The sequence below is a fragment of the Tachypleus tridentatus genome, chromosome 4, assembly GCF_004210375.1.
Source record: "Tachypleus tridentatus isolate NWPU-2018 chromosome 4, ASM421037v1, whole genome shotgun sequence".
Lineage (NCBI taxonomy): Eukaryota > Metazoa > Arthropoda > Merostomata > Xiphosura > Limulidae > Tachypleus > Tachypleus tridentatus.
The window spans coordinates 10,801,077-10,825,523 of record NC_134828.1 but is presented as its reverse complement, the minus strand read 5'-3'; the positions used below and the strand labels follow the sequence as shown (position 1 = coordinate 10,825,523).

The 24,447-nt window shown below is 36.4% G+C and overlaps 1 protein-coding gene across 1 annotated transcript; it reads left to right on the top strand.

Moving 5' to 3' along the window:
• Nucleotides 1–434: 434 nt before the first annotated feature.
• LOC143248229 (NADPH oxidase 1-like) lies at nt 435–8,075 on the top strand. The gene is made up of 5 exons (XM_076496654.1): nt 435–568; nt 3,002–3,918; nt 4,737–4,940; nt 6,600–6,869; nt 7,546–8,075. The coding sequence occupies exons 2-5, from the start codon at nt 3,130–3,132 to the stop codon at nt 7,639–7,641; spliced, it is 1,359 nt and encodes a 452-aa protein (XP_076352769.1). The 5' UTR covers nt 435–568; nt 3,002–3,129; the 3' UTR covers nt 7,642–8,075.
• Nucleotides 8,076–24,447: the final 16,372 nt, after the last annotated feature.

Sequence of the window (24,447 nt, the reverse complement as noted above, 5' to 3'; positions counted from 1 at the left end):
CATCTGTCTGCATCATGTAAACGACGTATGCTGAAATTATGAGATTCCTATCCGGGCGCCGACCACCTTTTCCAAAATCCTAGACACGTAACCAATTCTACCCACAATATTTTCGCCATAACCCATTACTGACGACATGCTTCGCTCAATATTTAGATATGGTAAACTTAACGTGATTGGAATAGTAATTATATACACCTTACTAGTTCTGAAAATCCATAAAGGACTAGATAAAGAATATAGTGTTCAAGAAATATATAATAGGCCTAATACTGATATTTTATAACAAGTATAGTTATAATCGTGTTCGCAAGCTTGAAAAAGCCGTTCACGCCATAACAATAGATATAACAAATGGTTGGAATTTTATTATGGTCTAACAACAGTGTAATATAAATAAATAGATCTCTAAAAGTGTTTATCTTACGTGTTCCAGGTTATCCAGTTAGTTATCAAACGACCCAGATATTTTGATTTCCAGCCTGGGGATTATGTTTTATTAAAATTCCGTCAATCGCAAAATTTGAGTGGCATCCTTTCACTATCAGTAGTGCTCCAGAGCAATGCGGTAAGTTACGTTTCGCTACGCCGCCTGTTAGCGTCTTTCCATTTAATTATTTTAAAACAACAAACAAATAAACCTTTCAAATAAAATCATGCGTGCTTGTAAAGTGACTGTTTACACCGAGATATAAATAATAATTTTAACTTTATCGTAATAATAATAATTATGTTTAACAACCTTCGTTTACATAGTAATTAAAATAGGTGGGTTGAATTCAATAGCTTGACTGGACTTTTATTACCCATGGTACTTTGCTTTGATCGATTTTACACTCATCAGTATGATGGCGCTGATGTAATGAAGTGCAGGTTAAATCAACAAAGACCTTGTATTAACTACTCATACCCATAAACGCCCCCTAATATTACACACACTTCTATTGATTTAGCCTTTTCTATCATTCTAAATGGCCCGATGGAATATGACATAGCAAAAATTGCAGTGTTCAGTAGAGTATAATATAAGTGAACTAATATACGTACTTTAGAACCAAACAGACTTGTAGCTGCTTTCTAACAACAAACTAGATTTTTCTCTCCAGTTGTCTATTCATTCCATCAATAAATAATTTTGTCGAATAAGTTTCCACTGGTGTCAAAATATAGTAATTTATATAAAAATAATAATAGCGTTTTTCCTGAAATATTGTTACAGAAAGACAACTTGAAAAATAATTTCGTTTATAAATAACTCCAACAGTAATTTAGATTAAGACTGCATTTTAGTTTATTCTAACGGAACACGTGACGCCGTAGAATGAACCATTATTACGTATTATAATTCATCTTGGACAAGTCTCCGATTTTATTATGTTACGTACTACTATTTGAACTAGCCGTAGATTTTAATTTAAAAGTTTAATAGAATACCGACGTGCATAAAATTTATTATTTGCCAATTTTAATATACAAGCAGCAATATGATTTATAATGACGGTTATTATAAATAGTTATCACAAATAATTATTTACACAAAATTTACAAATTTGTACACGATATTCAGTCTCATATTAGGTCTGGAACTGAATATTTTATCTACCGCTCAGGTCTACGATGAGCGAATTAATTTTATGTTGATACACAAATACACTTCACTTGACGGGGAATGCTAGCCAGTTCTATTCTTGTTTGGCCTGATACGGTTTAACAGCTTACTTTTCACAGGGGAAGATATCTAATGCCTTCGTAGAAATGCTAACGTCTGAAGTTAATTCTCTGAAGTTGAACGTCTCGTAATGTTTGAAATCTATAAACGTTTCTGATGAAATATCTGTAGTTTTCTGTTTGTCACAGTTATAGCTTCCGAGACTTGTAATATACTGACTGTAGCCGACCAACAATAATTTTAACCGTCATTTGGCGGGTCAATTTATTATTATTTTTTCTTTTTTCTAAGGGACATTCTCGAAAGTATACTTGGTAACGATACTGTCAATAACTAATATTACATTATATTGTTGATTCTTACTCTTCAGAACATTCTACGAAGTTAGAGAATAGGCGGGTCTTACGCAATATACATTTAACAATAAAGTTGCATACATTTTTTAATATATTAAACTGAAACAAACAGTTATTAAATCCGTCACAGCTACCAACAATTACGAAAATGTTTTAGATCAAGGCTTTGCACTCTAAGTGATCCTTGTCAGAAAACTGTTTCTCAACCTTTGTTTGTACGTTCATGTAATTCTGTGTTACAGATCGTGTTCGTGCGTTCATGTAAGTAACAGAAACGGTGACTTAGGACGGCTGCTTGTATAATCGTAATATTCATACCTCGTAGAAGATAAAATTAGAAAAAAAATGAACATTTTCCAATTGTTTGTTTTGTTTGTTTTTTTCTGGAAAGTGCTGCACAAATAGTGTTCGGATTGTGTTTGTTAGTCATACGTAACTCCTTGTGTTTTAAAATGCTTCAATGTACAGAGCTCAAAACGTTTATAAATGATACTGATATAAACTGTAATGTTTTTTATATTTTAAAAGAGTTGCCGTTTATTAGAAAGTTGTTTTATCAAGAACTTCAGTTTCTCTGTACTGCATCTAAAAGCTATATCAATAAAGATATAATCAAACTCTCACGTAAAGTCGTGTTTTTATTGTGATGGGTATTTTTATTTAAAATTTTGTCCTGTTATAAAGAAATATCTTTTACACATACTGCAGCTATTTTTCTCATTCTCTGAATCTTAAATACCAAAAGTGTGAATTTTTTATAGAAGTTTGTTTGTGATGTTGTTCAATAGACGGCGAAGAAGTTTGGTTATATACATAGGTACAGATATACCCGTCCACCAAAGTAGGGTTATTCGTGTTGCAGGTTATGTTTATTATACCGTATAATTTTTCTGTATTACACGCCTCGCAATGTTATGGGTCTGGAAAACTTTGCAAAGAAACGAAAAATTAATTCAGATTTCTTTCTGTCTCGCAGATACTCTTTCGTTGCACGTCAGGGCAGTGGGAGTGTGGACAAATTTGCTATGGACTTATTTCGATAAACAGAATCAGATTTGTGAAGATGCTAGTTTTGACATTTATAAACAACAGTATTTTCCGGACATGGAAGAAAAATGTGTTTCTATAGCACAATCACCACCAACATGTGATATCACTTCTGATCTACAAGGTGACCCACAGAAATATTACGTTAACCCTCGTACATTTATAAACAATGACGTGAAACAAGAAAAAGAAAGGCACGAAGAGTATTGCCTCATAAATATGAATAAAGAAGGTAATAACGACATGTTGCCAAACCAGAAAAAGGAAGGGACAAATACCCCACATGAAGGTAATAACGACATGTTGCAAAACCAGAAAAAGGAAGGGACAAATACCCCACATGTAGGTAATAACGACATGTTGCAAAACCAGAAAAAGGAAGGGACAAATACCCCACATGAAGGTAATAACGACATGTTGCAAGACCAGAAAAAGGAAGGGGCAAATACCCCACGTGAAGATAATAACGACATGTTGCAAGACCAGAAAAAGGAAGGGGCAAATACCCCACGTGAAGATAATAACAACTATATATTTTTGAAAGGATCGGGCCAACCATGTGTAACTCCAAAGAATCGATATGAACAAGAAATAAAACAAGAAATGAGTGGATCAGCTTCAACGTATGACTCGACCAGAAGAAGAACTAGAATTCCTCATCCAAAGAAGAGACTACTCGATGCCACCACTAAAGACGGTGGGTTTAGAAAAACCTTGCCAACAGTCGTATTTCCTGTAGCCTGGGAAAGAGATGATGAGGAAGAGAAACTAGGACAGTTGGCATCATCTTTATGGAATGAAACACTTGATGCAAAACACGTAATTCAAGCGAAAAAACCATTAAAGGTACTCAATTTCATTTTAATTCTTGTTTGTTTCGTTTTTCATCATTGTGTAAACATTTCTAGAGAAAGACAACTCTATATAACAGAGTGAATGGATAATGATTTTAGCTGTTTAATAGAGAGAACTTGCAAGTTTTTAATACCAAAACTGAATGAAAGTCTTTAGTTTTAGCTGTTTAATAGTCAAAAATTCAGTTTCTATTATAAAGAGAATGAGGGGCAGGTCTTTAATTTCGTCTCTTGAGTAGCAAGAGAGTGAATTTATAACAATACTTTTACCTTTTTTGGATAAAGCATTGTTTGGTTTAACCTGAAGGAATTGTGAAATGGCTGTGTATGTGAAGTGATCCTTAGAAATGATCAATTGTACCTAGTAAAATGTAAATTAAAATAATGCAAGAAATACTGCAGGCACGGCATGGTCAGGTGGTTAAGGCACGCGACCTGTAATCCGAGGATTGCGGGTTCGAATTTCCGTCACACCAAACATGCTCGCCCTCTCAGCTGTGGGGCACATTTATAATGTGACGGTCAATCCCACTATTCGGGTAGCCCAAGAGTTGACGGTGAGTGGTGATGACTAGCTGCCCTCTCTCTAGTCTTGTACTGCTAAATTAGGGACGGCTAGCACAGATACCTCTCGTGTAGCGAAATAAAATAAATAAATAAATACTGCAACATAATAATGTGGTGTAGAGGGGTGTTCTTATGTGTTAGTGCATTTACAATAATTGAACTTTCGCCATATATACAGATGTGATTATTCAGGTTCACTAAATCTTCACGACATAAAGGTCATTATTTATTTGAACCCTACAGGTGGTCTTAGACGGTCCTTACGGTTTGTCCACTCGACAGATTTTCTGGTCTCAGCATGCTGTGCTCATAGCTGCTGAGATAGGAGTAACGCCGTTTGCTAGCATGTTACAGAGCATTATGTTACAATACCAACAATCGAAGATGAAGTGTCCCAGCTGTGATCATCAGTGGTTGAATCCTCGCACCAATCGCATACTTCGTAAGGTGTGAAACTGATTAAGTACTTATTCAACCCCAATAAAGACCACGTGCTTAGGGAAATGTGGAAACTGTTTAAATAAAACGAAAACTTGCTGTAATTATTTTTTCTAATACAAGTTCTATCACCTTAGGTTTTATATTGGTAACACTATTACAGCTTCGGTGATGTCGAGAAAACCCACTTGTAGAGAAATATATGTAAAACGGCTCGTTTGGGTTGAGGAAATTTTTACGTAGAGGTGAACAACGTTTCGACCTTCTTCGGTCATCGTCAGGTTCGACCGAAGAAGATCAAACGTTGTTCTCCTATGTAAAAACTTTCTCAACCCAAACAGACGTTATGTACTATTACAGCTTGATTTGAGCACAACATAGATGATAGTTAGTGATTTGCATTCGGGGTGTGTTGTTTTTTTTTGTAAATTACTGATTAACTCTTACATTGGTCTTTTTTATTTCAGTTTTAGTAAGGAAATGTTTTGCTTTCTTATGTCAACGATAATGTTTCTTTGTGTGTAAAATGTTTCACAAATAATGAATATTACGTACAGATATCTTAAATGACTCTTCGGTTATTACAAAGTTTCAATTTATATCTTACACACTAATTCATGCTTTGGCAAATCTAACGCTACTTACAACGAAAAATGTATTTATAAATTTTTTTGCAATTTGCGTTATTAAATATTGGGATAATTCACAACTTACAAAAATGTTAAGTTATTGTTTTAAAACTCCCAAGAATGTCACCTGGTGTCTTAACTCCTATGATTTTGAGAAGAAAAACAAAACAACAACAAAAATTCATTGTATCAGTTCTATTTTACTTCACTTATTAAATTAGTTTTGTTTCTCAAAGCCAAAAATATAATGTTATATTAAGCGTATCGGCTATTAAAAATAAAATAGGATACGTTAGCAACTCCCTTACAGTTAGTATGAAATTTTCAATATTTTGTGACGTTCTAACTGCTTTTGGGAATTTTTTGCAACTCGTTAAACCTTCTACCGTTAGTGATGGTGTTTTTCTTGTTGTGTTTTGTACTGTCTTTGATTCGTCAAATCTCTTAATGTTATGAGAGATGTTTTAATGGTTGTTTTGGTAAAGACGAGTACAATCAGGTTTTTGTCTCAAGAATTACTGGGTAGAATTCTTATTTCGTACGTATCATATTTATCCGGCCAACTAGTCACAGGCAAAATTAACTGCACGAGTTATTGCATCGTTTTACCTTCAAGTGCGCCCAAGAAATTTCTAATGTCCAGTGGCAGATTTAAGGTTGTGTGCCATACAACCCATGTTATTTTACATATAATAAAATTATCTATGAGCCCTGGGGCTGAGTCCCCTCTATCAGTTACTGAAATATGTCCCTGATAGTGTCCTAATGCTTTTTTTAGTGAAAAGAAATGAAAAATTTCATTATAACATACTCGAATAAGTGATATATCTTTAAATCACGTTTTACAACATGATTGTTTGTATCGTTATACTGTGGTTGAGAAATGCCCAGAAAAAATTAGAGGGCTTAACGAACTGAAACACAGTAAAAATTCTCAAACGTAAGCGTATTTAATAAATGGTAAAAACTTATCGGTGATGCAAAGAATGTTTCGAGTAATGCGTGCATTGTGAACAAAAAGGAATAATTTATATTTCAGGTTGATTTCATTTGGCTAAACCAGGAACAGCGGTCATTCGAATGGTTTATTAGCCTTTTGAGTGACCTCGAAATTCAGCAGGCAGAAATTGGTGGCACAAATGACAGCTTTTTAGACATTCACATCTTCATCACTTCGGCTCTTCACATGAACGACATGAAGGCTCTAGGCCTACAGTTGGCGCTAGATTTGCTTCATGGAAAATCAAAAAGATGTTTGATTACTGGTTTGAAAACAAGGACGCAACCAGGCCAGCCAGACTGGGACAAGGTTTGATATTGTTATAATGTATTCTGTCATGAAGTTAAGTCTGCTTAATAAAGATTGAATATACTTGTCTAATTATGTTCTGTAGAGGCTGGGCTCATTGTTAGGCCTAAGTTCTTAATTTTTCAACAGATACTTCGAAGCTAATGAACGCCTTGTAAAAAAAATACTCTAATCAATTTTTCAAATGCTAAATAATTCACTATCTCGCTTACTGATACCGAACTGGTTAAGTAATTCTAGTTCATTCAATCTAACATTTTATATTGTACTTTATTTTATCAACATTCGAAATGTATGAACCTTCATGGGGAAAAATACTAACTTCGCCAAAAGAAAAACCTCCCAAAATTTGAATCGTTTCGCAACTGTGTGTGTAAACTGTTTTTGGTTTGTGATGAGATAGGCTTAACTTGTTTACTGACTTGACTGTTGGGAAACGAGTTATCAGAGAGTAAGCATACAAGATAAACGTTTCACTAAACTTTAATGAATCTTATTTAACCTTCTATGCTGTTGTAAATGTAACAGAAAAAATTGTTGGGACAAATATTGATACAAATGTAATTACCTCAGGGTAATGTCAAATAACTGTATGAAAATTACATGCATAATATAAACAAAAATGTTCACGAAATGTGTGGATGTTATTCACAGCCATTTTGTTTTCTTTCCTTAGATGTTTCGAGAGTTGTCTGACCAAAGGAAAGGAAAAGTATCCGTTTTCTACTGTGGACCCTCGAACCTGGACAGGATTCTTCATAAAAAAATGTAATGAATATAATTTCTTATTCAAGAAAGAGATTTTCTGAACAAATTTTAAAACTTGGAGATCTGAATTTTTAATCACCACATAATTAATATATTTACTGTTACACAAGTTTAACTTTGTTTCGTTTTGTTTTTTGTGCGCATGTCATTGTTGTTTTTTCTAGTTTTTCCTGCTTTTTAAAACTGATATTTTGTTCCAAAAATATTGTTTCGTGATACACAGTTTTGAAGTTTTAAATTGACCGAAATATTTAGATTTATTCACGGTTTTATTGGTGTTAAGTTTGACTCTGAAGCTTTCTTCCTTCTATATGTATGCTATAATTTTTCTTTAGATGTTTGATATTCTAAATTCATAAAAATTTGTAATTTTTTATATTTGAAAATCCCTAGCGGATTGTGTTGTGTGTACCTGTTATTCATGAAGGATATTTTAGGTTCACGTCTCGTGTTAATAAATCTCCTTTGATATAATCCCAGTAGTTGATGTTATCTAACTGTCAGTTTTAAGCTGATGACACTAATTCTAACCAAATAATGATAATTATAGTACAAGCGAGTTATGCTAGCTTTCAGGTTCGGCATTATGCCTAAGTCTTAACATATTTGTTATGAAGCGGGTTACTTCTACCTTGTTGCGTGTTTTTGTTAAGAGTTTCATGACATTTGAAATTTCCAGTTGTTAAATCCATACAAAGATAAACAGGGCACTTAAAGCTATGCAGTATATATTATGAAAAAGTTTTGCAAGTAAAAAAGTAATACATAGTTAATTCATAGTTCACCATTTTCAAATGTTGTGTCCTTAGACAGGTCCGAGGCTAAGTTCTCCCATCCACCACTCTACAAAGTCTTTGGTTGGACATCATCCTATTCGTTTGTCTTAATCTTCTCCCAATGAACCGTTTTTAGATCCCCCTTCTATCCGGTAATCTTCTACCCTTAGCACGTGCCCAGTTCATAATTTCTTTTGTATGATTGGTGGGATTAATTCAGTGGTAATATTAAAGTTATAAGCGATTACAGAGACGTTCGTCTTGAACACGCAAAGAAACGAGACTAGTTTGTAAAGGCCTTAACAGTGTTAAAAGAAAATTGTGTCCGTGTAACGTCAAGATAGATAAGTACGTTTTATTAAAGATAGCGCGGGAAACATTTTTAACGTAATATGAAAAATAATTCTAAAGTGATTAAGTTAAGAAATTCTGTACTCAAAACCAGACAGCTTTCAAAATTGTTGCGGTTTAAGCCCTAATCGGTCTGTTTTCATTTAGTTTATATTAGAAATAAAATATTTCAGTTCTGTTTATTGTCTTGAAGTGTTGTAACAAAATACATTTTTAATTCTGGTGTTGTGCTTTGATGTCGCACCGTACAGACATCACTGTTGGTCAGTTTCCAGTAATGATACCTCTGACATAAAATTGTTGTACAAGAAATACTTAAGCGCCATCTTTAGCAATTGTTCTATGTTACTTGAATTGAGCTGGAAAGAGAACTTGGTCAATTTTTACTCATTTTGAAAGTAACTTCTATAAGCTTCCGTTTCTTCTCGATATTAACATGGGAGAGGTAAATGATATACTATAATAAATCAGCAATTTACTTTTACATATGATTACAGTATTACAGTTTGATTAATATTATACAAGAATCTACAAGACATAAGAAAAATCGCTTACTGAAAGTAATGTTTATTATTACGCATTTGTTTTGAGGTTAGTTTTGGTTTTACGCAGGTGTAAACACCTCTAAAAAAAATAAATTGTATTTACCAATCGCTTGGTATAAATAATAGTATATTCGACAATAGATGGCGTCGTAGTCACCTAAGAAGAATATATTGGTCGTTTTAGTATAATTAAAATATTAAAATAATTAATAATTAAAAGGTTGCAAGTCAACATTGAAATATTTCTGTTATCGGATATCTGCACAACAGTACTGATTCTGCAAAAAAGTTTCTTTGGAGGATTTCCGTTATCACGTACCTATCCAATAATGTTAAGTCTTTATAACTATCAGTCAAATCTAAAGTAATGACCTTGCGTTTGTCTGTCTGGAAATTTTCTCTCAAGTTTATCTACCAAACGATACAAATCTCATATTGCAAAGGAATACCTTTGCGCGAGAAGTTTAGATTGCATCTCGGCTTTTGAATTCAGAATCGCCTTACCTGTTTGTTGTTTAATCAAAATTTTGAATGCAGCGAAAATGCTTGACAATAGTACAATGTCATCAAGTGACGCCTTGCTTCGATTTCAACTTTTTTTTTAATTTGGGAAGTATTTCACACAAACAATACTTAATCGATGTGTAATGTTCATTTTTGAAAGGACGTTTTTTGCATAATCAGCTATGTTTGCCTTCATTGCCACTTTACATTTACTTTAGAATAATTTAGCTTCGGCTTGTTTCATAGACTGCAAACATCTTTTAGCTACTTTTGTTTTTTATACGAGTTTTGTTTGCCGTTTATATAAGTTTCTCTATTTCAATTAGTAAAATTGTATGATACACTGAAGGCTCATAACTGCTTCATACTCTGTACCGCTTAAAAATACCATTACATTATTTGATTATTCACTTTACTAGTGTCCCGCCATGGCCAGGTGGGTTAAGGCGTTCGACTCGTAATCCGAGGATCGTGGGTTCGAATCCCCGTTGCACAAACATGCTCGCCCTTTCAGGCGTGAGGGCGTTATAATGTGATGGTTAACCCTACTATTTCCAAGAGTTGGCAGAGTGTGATGATGATTAGCTGCTTTCCCTCTAGTCTTACACTGCTAAATTAGGGACGGCTAGCGCAGATAGCCCTCGTGTAGCTTTGCGCGAAATTTCGAATGCAAACACTTTACTAATAGATTCATTAAATAAATTTAGGTAGTGTAATGCCCCTACAATGACAGCGCGATAAAACTACGGTCTCGTAACGCTAGAAAACGAGTTTCGGTACCCGTAATGGGCAGAGCACAAATAGCCCATTGTGCATCTTTGTGCTTAATTAAAGATAAACAAAATGTAGTTTTATTAAATAAACGTTAGTTTTTATTTGACTGCTTTTCTCTCTCTCATTCTTTCTTTCATTTTCAAATAGACCAGGATATGTTGATCTAACACATGATGCCTGTAAGAAAGCGTAGCTTAAATACAAAACATGTAAATGATAAAATAGAATAACTTCAAGCGAATGGAATGAAACTACAACAAATGTTTTGTTAGTAGCGGCTGGTAATTTAAATATTTGTTGTACAAAAAAAAACAAACTTATTCAACTTAAAATAAGAACGTCAGTAGTGACACCTGTGTTTAACTTCATCCTCAGAGAATGTTATTTATTTCCATCGATAACTCCAAGGTCCCCGCTAGTACAGCGGTAAGTATACGGACTTACAACGCTAAAATCAGGGGTTCGTTCCCCGCGATGGACTCGGCAGATAACCCAATGAAGTTTTGCTGTAAGTAAAAAAAAAATACAATAACTCCAAACTAGAGGGGGGTGTCTGATAATCAAGAGAATGGGGATCTAAGTTCTGGGTTTCATTCTTCCTAATTTTCTGTAAAACAACCTATATGTAAATATTCAAATAGTGGTTAGTTTACTCCTAACATCCAGTCACAAACATCTTGAAAGAAGAAAACCTGAGAGTGTTTATAAAAATTGAAGTGAAATTAGTGGATGACGTATTCTTTACCAGTCGAAGTTTAAATATTTTTGTTGAGAAATGGAAAATTTATTACTAAACAGTAAAGTTTTAATAACGCAGTTGCTTCTAACATGAACGTTTGACTAACGATTCTCGAGACTACTTCATAGTGATAAAGGAAGTCTATTAAACACGAACTTTATCTGACAATGAGGAGTATTTAATAAAGCTTATCAAATGATAGAAAGTTAGAATAAATAATTCACCATATCGATGTTTTCATTTCATTGTTTTAACGTCACAAAAACTTGTTTGGTTTTGAGCGACAGAGAATATGCTTCATTGATATCTGTTTGACAGTTTGATCTTGAGTCAAACCGGTTTGTGTAATTAATTGTTTTGAGATATAGAGATTTGTTTATATGAGAGTTCGATTTTGAGTTACAGCGTTTCATTTCTTTATTCGATAGTTTGATTTTGTGTAGCTTTGCGCAAAATTAAAAAACAAGAGGGCTATCTGTGCTAGCCGCCCCTAATTTAGCAGTGTAAGACTAGAGGGAAGGCAGCTAGTCATCACCACCACACCGCTCACTCTTGGGCTACTCTTTTACCAACGAATAGTGGGATTGACCGTCACATTATAACGCCCTGCGGCTGAAAGGGCGAGCATGTTTGGTGCGACGGGATGCGAACCCGCGATCCTCAGATTACGAGTCGCACGCCTTAACCCACTTGGTCATGTCGGGCCCAATATTTCTGAATTATTTGTTTGTTTTGAATTTCGCACAAAGCTACTCGAGGGCTATCTGCGCTAGCTATCCCTAATTTAGCAGTGTAAGACTAGAGGGAAGGCAGCTAGTCATCACCACTACACCGCTCACTCTTGGGCTACTCTTTTACCAACGAATAGTGGGATTGACCGTCACATTATAACGCCCCCGCGGCTGAAAGGGCGAGCATGTTTGGTGCGACGGGATGCGAACCCGCGATCCTCAGATTACGAGTCGCACGCCTTAACCCACTTGGTCATGTCGGGCCCAATATTTCTGAATTATTTGTTTGTTTTGAATTTCGCACAAAGCTACTCGAGGGCTATCTGCGCTAGCCATCCCTAATTTAGCAGTGTAAGACTAGAGGGAAGGCAGCTAGTCATCACCACCCACCGCTCACTCTTGGGCTACTCTTTTACCAACGAATAGTGGGATTGACCATCATTTTATAACGCCCCCGCGGCTGAAAGAGCGAAAGTGTTTGGTGCGACAGAGATTCGAACCTGCGACACGTTTGATTTTGATTCACAGTGGTTTATGTTTTGATAACTTGATTTTGAGTCAGAGAGTGTGTCTCTTTGATAGGTCGGTTTTGAGCACTTGTATTTGTTTGATTGTTTGGTATTTTAGTTTTGACTTGAAGATGTTTGATCGTTTTCTTCCGAATTTTCAATGTTGCACCAGCTGTATCCCATGTACAGTTTTTGAGTAATTTATAAAGTATACCTAAAACATTATACCACGCTGTCTAAAGTCGTCAGTAGTTTATACTACTTTTAAACCTGTTAACTGTTCCTCAAAAAACTTTAGAACAGTTTCAAGACATATTTCTGGTACATTACTGTGAGTTTGCCGAATAAATACAAGATTGAAACAATATTATCAATACACAATAAACAGCTATACGTGGCTATTGTATACACGTACATCTATAATAAAATATTATAAGCAGCTATATTTTAAATGTTGTAACTTAAATGTTCGCTAGAGGGAGCCGTGATATTTAATGATGACTCTCAGATCAAAACGATAAAGTAAGATTGTCGAGAACACCTAGAAAGGTCAAAGAATGTGGCATAAGGTTTTCTAGCACATTCGAAAGTAGATTACATGCACATGATAGCTATTAGTTATTTTGTTCAAGTAAATTTATTTGATTTTACAGTAGTCCTAGATTATCGGAGAGATTTGGATTTCATTTGCAACGTACGTCTACAACAATTTATGGTAGAGTACGTGTGCTCAAGCTGGTAGAAACGGTGATGGAAGAGCTTTGGTTATTTATTGTAGTTTAGGTGAACTGGAGTTTGAACGAGGTCTGAGCTGAGAAAGATTTCTTTTCGAAATGTTGTAGGGTCAGGTGTAACGAACTAGTTTCACCAGATAAGTTTAAAAATCCTGCCGACGACAGAACAATAAGATTATATAACAATGATAAAACGGTCAATTAAATATTCGTGTAACTGTAGTTGAAAATTTATAAGCACAGAATTTATATGACCAATGATATTAATATCAATATACTAGCACGTGATACCGAGGCTTGTCCAAACTCTACAACTTGAGGTAATTATGAAAATTCATCTTAATTAATACATATAATTAAAACTGTTCAGGTTAGGTCATTACCCACAGCCTCAGTTTATGTCAGTACTAACAACAGTTTGTGTTTATATGATCATTACCTTGTATAACTACTTGGGTCAGTTTATATCGACAACCCGGCGTTCGACTCGTAATCCGAGGGTCGCGGGTTCGAATCCCCGTCGCACCAAATATGCTCGCCCCTTTCAGCCGTTGAGGCGTTATAAGTATATAGATATAGGTTTGTCATTTGATATCGGTATTGTTACTTTATATAATTTCTAGTATCCGTATATATGAATATTAAATACATTTATATCAATACTTCTCTCTCTCGGCCAGGTGGGTTAAGGCGTGAGGATCGCGGGTTCGAATTCCCGTCGAATCAAACATGTTCGCCTTTTCAGATGTGGGGGCGTTATTATGTGATGGTCAATCCCATTATTCGTTGGTAAAGAGTAGCCCAAGAGTTGGGATACCTTCCCTTTAGTCGTACAGTGCAAAATTAGGGGCGACTATCGCAGATAGCCCTCGTGTAACTTTGCGCGAAATTCAAAAATAAACAAACAATAAACCACTTCTGTCAATTTATATCGATGCTAATATCAAAAACAATTTCATAAATTAAGTTTTTTATTTTCCCCATTTTTTCGTACCGCAGTGGTTCTTGTGATTGATTTTTATTAAATGCTATAAATAGTTTATTTGCGTAGAAACTGTCAAAAATCACCTTTTATAAGTGTAATACTTTGTAATACTTTTGTAAATGTAATACTTTGCACAACTGTGAAGTTTGACAAACAATCACGTAAACTGCAAATTCTTTCCCTTTCACACTTCATCTTTTGATTTTCCATTTTTGATTTGAAACTAGAGACATGTAAAAATATGATTTCGAGTTGATCTGTCTCTCTAAGAACTGGTTATTTATACCTAACTTATTAAGTTCGCTATGATTCATGATGGACATAATTTCATTATCGTAGTATTTGTCACAAAATTAGATTGAACACCGAGCATTATATTTTAATTATGTTGTTTTTTGTTTCGCTGTTGCTGTCAGCTTGACTCCTCATTTGTTAACATTTCAATACGATGACGTATTTGACGTTAGCGTCCAATTGGATAAAACTACCTTATGAAACTAAACATCGGGTACATCGTGTTGGTTAATATTACTAAAAATTTACTCAACAATTCCAGAGTAAGGCGTTTGAGATCAGTGACCTCTAGTGAACGAATGATAATGTTTAAATAAATAGGAATTCTAAAGTTGTAAACGTAATGACTAACCAAATGTCGCCTCATATGTCAAGACCAAAGCTGGTTATTAAATATTTACCTAACAATTTTTAGAATAGAACAGCCCCTCGAGATCAGCGACCTCTAGTGAACTGGTTGTATAATATAAGAAAAGCAAAGTCTTTGGTCCTCGTATTAGAATCCCTCCATTCAAACTGAAACACGTTTGTTTGATTGTTTTTTGTCGTGTGTGTTTTTTTTTTGCTCCTCTCTGTAAAACATGTGGGTGGAAAATGGCAGCCATTGGGGATTCTAATAAGTATCACATAGAAGTAAGTGAACGGAAATTTAAAACAAACCAATCACTCTCTTACTTTAACATAGCAACATTTCCTGTGTTTCGCGCTGCTGTAAGTGTCACTTTTGTTACTCGAATCACTTCAGAGAACATCGGGAAAATACTCCGTACCCCAGGGGTCTGAGCGAACTTCATTCAACATGCTTGAATTAGATGGAATAAATTGGTGGTTCTGAACTCGGTGAGCTGCCATCTGTGATGAATTGGGTTTAAAAAATAGTTTTGCGGAATCTCACGGCGAATATGAAAAGTGAGTCTGATAATCGAAGCCTAAAAGTGCTATTAACGTTGCTCTTTTCCGAGAAATAGACGACCGGTTATATACGTGTCGTATCTAACATCACAAAGGTTAACAGCTCGCAGTCAGCATTGAGCTGTCATGCGTAGTGATTTGCTTGCGTTAGAGACAAGGTGTAGAGGTCGCTAAAAGACAACTAACTCTACGTACGTAGCCCCAGGAATCTAGTAGTTTGCATATATTTCACGGTCTGTTTTTTCTTTCTCTTGTCTGATCTCTTATCATCACTGTAGTATACTTCTAATCGGCGAATATTTTCTAATGTTATTCGTACCACGTTTTTTCGTCATACAATGGACTTAGTGAATGCCATTGCTACTGTAGGGTAAAATAGCTTACTCTGACCTAGCGAGAGAACAGTTTATATTTGCAACATATCAGTGCCCCATGCAGTGCATAGGCTAGCGAGCCAGAAAGGGAACTCGGTTTTAGTCATTCGCCCTTACTTAGAACTGCTGACCAGAAGTGACACTGACCAACAACAACAATCGCCTAAGCGGCTAGTCTTAACCTAGCAGTATTGAATTTCACAGCTATAATGCCCGCAAGCCACAAATACTAAACGTCTTTTAATGAAATATCGATGTTGTTCAAACCTTGGACCTTCCTGTATGCAGTCTAGTAATTTAACCAGTAGAGTACGGAGAGCCCTAGGGAAGTCCATCGACAGACATTTTATGATGATAAAATAAATTGCCTCCTAGTGGCTACGCGGTAAGTTGGGCTTATAACACTGAAAATCACGTTTCGACACCTGCTGTTGGAAAAACGCAGGTTGCTCATTGTATAGCTTTAAGTTTAACAACAAACAAACAGTTAGTTACCACTGACTTAGTACAGTTTTACCTGTAAAAGGTGTTAACTACAGATTGATGGTTTTGGATATCTTTACGCAAACGTCTCTTAACTGAGAGAGGTGTTAACTAGAGATTGGTGGTTTTGGAGCACCAGTGACGCAACCTCAACAACGGTTGTTAGATGAATCTAACTGTAAGATTATTTCAACTAAGCCACGAATTAGTAGAAACATTTAAAACACTTGAAACGTATCTCGAAGAAAGGACATACTCTGTTAAACTGGTAAACCATATAAGTATGTCCAGGAAGGTTTATGTACGCGTGTTTATATATGTGCGTACATATGAAGCTGTAAATGTATACACAGTTTTTACATCTCATTTTTCAATTAAAATTTAACACGTGTTTCTACTTTCTCCTGAAAAAAAAATGAAAAGCCTGTGAATATATTTTTTTTAAATTTCTGATAAAAATGAAAGTATTAAATTGCTTAACACTTAGTTTGGGGTTTCAATGTGTTACAAACTTCTTTGGTAGTAACCATGTGAGAGGACTACAGTGAATTGTGGTTTTCGAATAAATTACATATAAATCCAACAGTGTATCAAACTACGTATGAATCCATGATTGTATCAAACTACTCGCTCATTACCATAAACTCAATAAAGTAGAACATTCCAAACAGTCCTGGTGTTCAACTAGTGAAATAATGTCATGTAACAGTCCTGGCGTTCAACTGGTGAAATAATGTCAGGTAACAGTCCTGGTGTTCAACTAGTGAAATAATGTCATGTAACAGTCCTGGTGTTCAACTAGTGAAATAATGTCATGTAACAGTCCTGGTGTTCAACTAGTGAAATAATGTCATGTAACAGTCCTGGTGTTCAACTACTGAAATGATGTCATGTAACAGTCCTGGCGTTCAACTGGTGAAATAATGTCATGTAACAGTCCTAGTGTTCAACTAGTGAAATAATGTCATGTAACAGTCCTGGCGTTCAACTGGTGAAATTATCTCACGCGACAGTGACAGTTTTCAGATGTTGAAGTACTCTCATCTCGTGTTCTGATGTCCAGCTGATGAGATAATGTCATGTAACTGTAGTGGTGTCCAGCTTGTAAGATATCTTATGGCATAGTTTTCAGCTAATGAAGTAATGTCATGTAACAGTCATGGTAACAATGTCATTTTTAAACACCTCTTGTGTTTCTACATTGTTATATGTTTTCATTATTGCGTTTATTTCACTAAAAGATAAAATAAGCTGAAAAAATTTTGAAACTAAACATTAGAATGTAACTTCAACCTTAGTTTTTGTATACTTAAACATATACATTTATACCTCACCTCGGTTTATTATAATGTATTACTATTTTTCTTCTCAGGACCAAGCTAGTCCGAGGTTATTTTACGTTGGGTGTATGTTGTGCAGTTTCAAGAATTATTACGAAATATCTCAAGTGCTCTGAACATCTCTGTACAGCTTTTTATTTGTTGAAAAATATAACCTCTTACTAAAATTGAAAATATTATTGTAAAGTGAACTGTAACTGTAATGCATGGCATAGCCCATTATTGGAACGTGTAATTTTATGGCATCCTCTCAACATTGTGTGAAATCCAAGATGACATTATTTTAACAATAACGTGAAACTTGGCAAGCTGGCTTCCCCTCGACAAGATGGCATTCTTTTAAGCAAAACATTTATACTTAGCAAGCTGATGTCCCCTCAGAAAGATGACACTATCTTAAAAATAGCATGAAACTTTGCAACATGAACGTCGAACGAACTCAATATCGCCTAAACCTAAACAAAATGGCGCCTCTCACCTTCACATGAAACAAGATAAGTGAGCGTTCTCTCAACACAACCTAAAGCTTTGCACGAGTTTCTTATTTTCTGTTTACTAATGCCTTTTAAGTTTAATTTTCCTCGATAGTTTGTAAAATGATAAAAGTGGAGTCATTATATTTGAAAGGATATGTTCTTTCTCTCATAAACCTTTTGTACACTGTTGAATTATTCCGATTTCCATCGTGGGCCCGGCATGGCCAAGTGGCTTAAGGCACTCGACTCGTAATCTGAGGGTCGCGGGTTCGAATCCCCGTCGCACCAAACATGCTCGCCTTTCAGTCGTGGGGGCGTTATGTGACAGTCAATCCTACTATTCGTTGGCAAAAGAGTTGCCCAAGAGTTGGCGGTGGGTGGTGATGACTAGCTGCCTTCCTTCTAGTCCTGCACTGCTAAATTTGGGACGGCTAGTACAGATAGCACTCGTGTAGCTTTGCGTGAAATTCCAAAACAAAGAAACCAAACTTCCATCGTGTCCCAGAGAGGCTACGCAAGTTTGTGAAACATTTAGCAAGAAAAATAGAATTATTTCAGAAATTCATTTCTGAAAAACAATATTTTAATTTATTTTTGTAGGCGAACCTTTCTGATAAAATTAAACCTATATAAGCAATAGAAGGTCCTCCTTCTGACTGTTGCAGCATGAGCTTTATAGTTCAGATAGTGAGCTCACGAGGACCTGCAAATGTGGAGTGCAGCAGTCGAGCTACTTTCTAAATTAGCCAGAAATATGAACGTTTTATTAGAACCAGTGGCTCAAAAATCCTGTTGAAACAGCATTCAAGTACATTAAGGACATTCTAAACAAGTCAGGCACATAAAAGTTTTATCAGAACCAACAGTTTAAAAGGTCCGGTTTCAACAGTATTCAAGTACGTTTAGGATATCCAAAATGTAACCCACAGTGACTCGGTGATAAATTCAGGTTTGTGACGAAAAAAAAAATCGATAAACCCGTGGTAGGCAGAACAGACATGGTTTATTGTGAAACTTTATGTTTTTAGCTTATTGTTATTAAGCCCAATTAAAAATTAACTTGTATGTTAACGACAAAATCCTTTTTAGCCCAAGTTGTCACTCAACATATCACATGAAGAATTTGAGTAGACAATAAAAACAGCACACCCTGTGTTCGGTGCCTGCGTGTTTCAACTCTTTCAAAACAAGACTTGGTTTCAAACACATCGCATATTACAATTTATTTCAACAAGTTAAACGTTCACAAACGTGAATTTAACCAACGAACAAGACGGATTAGAAAAATGCATTAACAAGTTACTTTTGTGTTTAGCTTGACAGTGTTACACCTTAAAACTTGTGCCTCACATCCCATTCTCACCCATTAACAAGTTACTTTTGTGTTTAGCTTGACAGTGTTACACCTTAACACTTGTGCCTCACATCCCATTCTCACACATTAACAAGTTAATTTTGTGTTTAGCTTGACAGTGTTACACCTTAACACTTGTCTCACATCCCATTCTCACCCATTAACAAGTTACTTTTGTGTTTAGCGTGACAGTGTTACACCTTAACACTTGTGCCTCACATCCCATTCTCACCCATTAACAAGTTACTTTTGTGTTTAGCGTGACAGTGTTACACCTTAACACTTGTGCCTCACATCCCATTCTCACCCATTAACAAGTTACTTTTGTGTTTAGCTTGACAGTGTTACACCTTAACACTTGTCTCACATCCCATTCTCACCCATTAACAAGTTACTTTTGTGTTTAGCGTGACAGTGTTACACCTTAACACTTGTGCCTCACATCCCATTCTCACCCATTAACAAGTTACTTTTGTGTTTAGCGTTGACAGTGTTACACCTTAACACTTGTGCCTCACATCCCATTCTCACCCATTAACAAGTTACTTTTGTGTTTAGCGTGACAGTGTTACACCTTAACACTTGTGCCTCACATCCCATTCTCACCCATTAACAAGTTACTTTTGTGTTTAGCGTGACAGTGTTACACCTTAACACTTGTGCCTCACATCCCATTCTCACCCATTAACAAGTTACTTTTGTGTTTAGCTTGACGGTGTTACACCTTAACACTTGTGCCTCACATCCCATTCTCACCCATTAACAAGTTACTTTTGTGTTTGGCGTGACAGTGTTACACCTTAACACTTGTGCCTCACATCCCATTCTCACCCATTAACAAGTTACTTTTGTGTTTAGCTTGACAGTGTTACACCTTAACACTTGTGCCTCACATCCCATTCTCACCCATTAACAAGTTACTTTTGTGTTTAGCGTGACAGTGTTACACCTTAACACTTGTGCCTCACATCCCATTCTCACCCATTAACAAGTTACTTTTGTGTTTAGCTTGACAGTGTTACACCTTAACACTTGTGCCTCACATCCCATTCTCACCCATTAACAAGTTACTTTTGTGTTTAGCGTGACAGTGTTACACCTTAACACTTGTGCCTCACATCCCATTCTCACCCATTAACAAGTTACTTTTGTGTTTAGCTTGACAGTGTTACACCTTAACACTTGTGCCTCACATCCCATTCTCACCCATTAACAAGTTACTTTTGTGTTTGGCTTGACGGTGTTACACCTTAACACTTGTGCCTCACATCCCATTCTCACCCATTAACAAGTTACTTTTGTGTTTGGCTTGACGGTGTTACACCTTAACACTTGTGCCTCACATCCCATTCTCACCCATTAACAAGTTACTTTTGTGTTTAACGTGACGGTGTTACACCTTAACACTTGTCTCACATCCCATTCTCACCCATTAACAAGTTACTTTTGTGTTTGAAGCTTGACAGTGTTACACCTTAACACTTGTGCCTCACATCCCATTCTCACCCATTAACAAGTTACTTTTGTGTTTAACGTGACAGTGTTACACCTTAACACTTGTCTCACATCCCATTCTCACCCATTAACAAGTTACTTTTGTGTTTAGCTTGACGGTGTTACACCTTAACACTTGTGCCTCACATCCCATTCTCACCCATTAACAAGTTACTTTTGTGTTTAACGTGACAGGTGTTACACCTTAACACTTGTCTCACATCCCATTCTCACCCATTAACAAGTTACTTTTTGTGTTTAGCTTGACAGTGTTACACCTTAACACTTGTCTCACATCCATTCTCACCCATTAACAAGTTACTTTTGTGTTTAGCTTGACGGTGTTACACCTTAACACTTGTGCCTCACATCCCATTCTCACCCATTAACAAGTTACTTTTGTGTTTAACGTGACAGTGTTACACCTTAACACTTGTGCCTCACATCCCATTCTCACCCATTAACAAGTTACTTTTATGTTTAGGCGTGACAGTGTTACACCTTAACACTTGTGCCTCGCATCCATTCTCACCCATTAACAAGTTACTTTTGTGTTTTTAGCTTGACGGTGTTACACCTTAACACTTGTGCCTCACATCCCATTCTCACCCATTAACAAGTTACTTTTGTGTTTAACGTGACAGTGTTACACCTTAACACTTGTCTCACATCCCATTCTCACCCATTAACAAGTTACTTTTGTGTTTGCTTGACGGTGTTACACCTTAACGCTTGTGCCTCACATCCCATTCTCACCCATTAACAAGTTACTTTTGTGTTTAACGTGACGGTGTTACACCTTAACACTTGTCTCACATCCCATTCTCACCCATTAACTAGTTACTTTTGTGTTTGGCTTGACGGTGTTACACCTTAACACTTGTGCCTCACATCCCATTCTCACCCATTAACAAGTTACTTTTGTGTTTAACGTGACGGTGTTACACCTTAACACTTGTCTCACATCCCATTCTCACCCATTAACAAGTTACTTTTGTGTTTGGCGTGACGGTGTTACACCTTAACACTTGTGCCTCGCATCCCATTCTCACCCATTAACAAGTTACTTTTGTGTTTAGCTTGACGGTGTTACACCTTAACACTTGTGCCTCGCATCCCATTCTCACCCATTAACAAGTTACTTTTTTTGTGTTTAGCTTGACAGTGTTACACCTTAACACTTGTGCCTCGCATCCCATTCTCACCCATTAACAAGTTACTTTTGTGTTTGAGCTTGACGGTGTTACACCTTAACACTTGTGCCTCACATCCATTCTCACCCATTAACAAGTTACTTTTGTGTTTTAACGTGACGGTGTTACACCTTAACACTTGTCTCACATCCCATTCTCACCCATTAACAAGTTACTTTTGTGTTTGGCTTGACGGTGTTACACCTTAACACTTGTGCCTCGCATCCCATTCTCACCCATTAACAAGTTACTTTTGTGTTTAGCTTGACAGTGTTACACCTTAACACTTGTGCCTCACATCCCATTCTCACCCATTAACAAGTTACTTTTGTGTTTAACGTGACAGTGTTACACCTTAACACTTGTCTCACATCCCATTCTCACCCATTAACAAGTTACTTTTGTGTTTAGCTTGACGGTGTTACACCTTAACACTTGTGCCTCACATCCCATTCTCACCCATTAACAAGTTACTTTTTGTGTTTAACGTGACGGTGTTACACCTTAACACTTGTCTCACATCCCATTCTCACCCATTAACAAGTTACTTTTGTGTTTAGCTTGACAGTGTTACACCTTAACACTTGTGCCTCACATCCCATTCTCACCCATTAACAAGTTACTTTTGTGTTTAACGTGACGGTGTTACACCTTAACACTTGTCTCACATCCCATTCTCACCCATTAACAAGTTACTTTTGTGTTTGGCTTGACGGTGTTACACCTTAACACTTGTCTCACATCCCATTCTCACCCATTAACAAGTTACTTTTGTGTTTAGCTTGACGGTGTTACACCTTAACACTTGTGCCTCACATCCCATTCTCACCCATTAACAAGTTACTTTTGTGTTTAACGTGACAGTGTTACACCTTAACACTTGTGCCTCACATCCCATTCTCACCCATTAACAAGTTACTTTTATGTTTAGCGTGACAGTGTTACACCTTAACACTTGTGCCTCGCATCCCATTCTCACCCATTAACAAGTTACTTTTGTGTTTGAGCTTGACGGTGTTACACCTTAACACTTGTGCCTCACATCCATTCTCACCCATTAACAAGTTACTTTTGTGTTTAACGTGACAGTGTTACACCTTAACACTTGTCTCACATCCCATTCTCACCCATTAACAAGTTACTTTTGTGTTTAGCTTGACAGTGTTACACCTTAACACTTGTGCCTCACATCCCATTCTCACCCATTAACAAGTTACTTTTGTGTTTAACGTGACAGTGTTACACCTTAACACTTGTCTCACATCCCATTCTCACCCATTAACTAGTTACTTTTGTGTTTAGCTTGACGGTGTTACACCTTAACACTTGTGCCTCACATCCCATTCTCACCCATTAACAAGTTACTTTTGTGTTTAACGTGACAGTGTTACACCTTAACACTTGTCTCACATCCCATTCTCACCCATTAACAAGTTACTTTTGTGTTTAGCGTGACAGTGTTACACCTTAACACTTGTGCCTCACATCCCATTCTCACCCATTAACAAGTTACTTTTGTGTTTGGCGTGACGGTGTTACACCTTAACACTTGTGCCTCGCATCCCATTCTCACCCATTAACAAGTTACTTTTGTGTTTAGCTTGACAGTGTTACACCTTAACACTTGTGCCTCGCATCCCATTCTCACCCATTAACAAGTTACTTTTGTGTTTAGCTTGACAGTGTTACACCTTAACACTTGTGCCTCGCATCCCATTCTCACCCATTAACAAGTTACTTTTGTGTTTAGCTTGACAGTGTTACACCTTAACACTTGTGCCTCACATCCCATTCTCACCCATTAACAAGTTACTTTTGTGTTTAACGTGACAGTGTTACACCTTAACACTTGTCTCACATCCCATTCTCACCCATTAACAAGTTACTTTTGTGTTTAGCTTGACAGTGTTACACCTTAACACTTGTGCCTCACATCCCATTCTCACCCATTAACAAGTTACTTTTGTGTTTAACGTGACAGTGTTACACCTTAACACTTGTCTCACATCCCATTTTCACCCATTAACAAGTTACTTTTGTGTTTAGCTTGACAGTGTTACACATTAACACTTGTGTCACTCATCCCAAGTGGCACAGCGAAAATTTTGTGTTTATTTTGAATTTCGCGCAAAGCTACACGAGGGCTATCTGCGCTAACCGTTTCAAATTTAGCGGTGCAAGACTAGAGGAAAGGCAGCTAGTCATCTCCACCCTCCGCCAACTCTTGGGCTACTCTTTTACC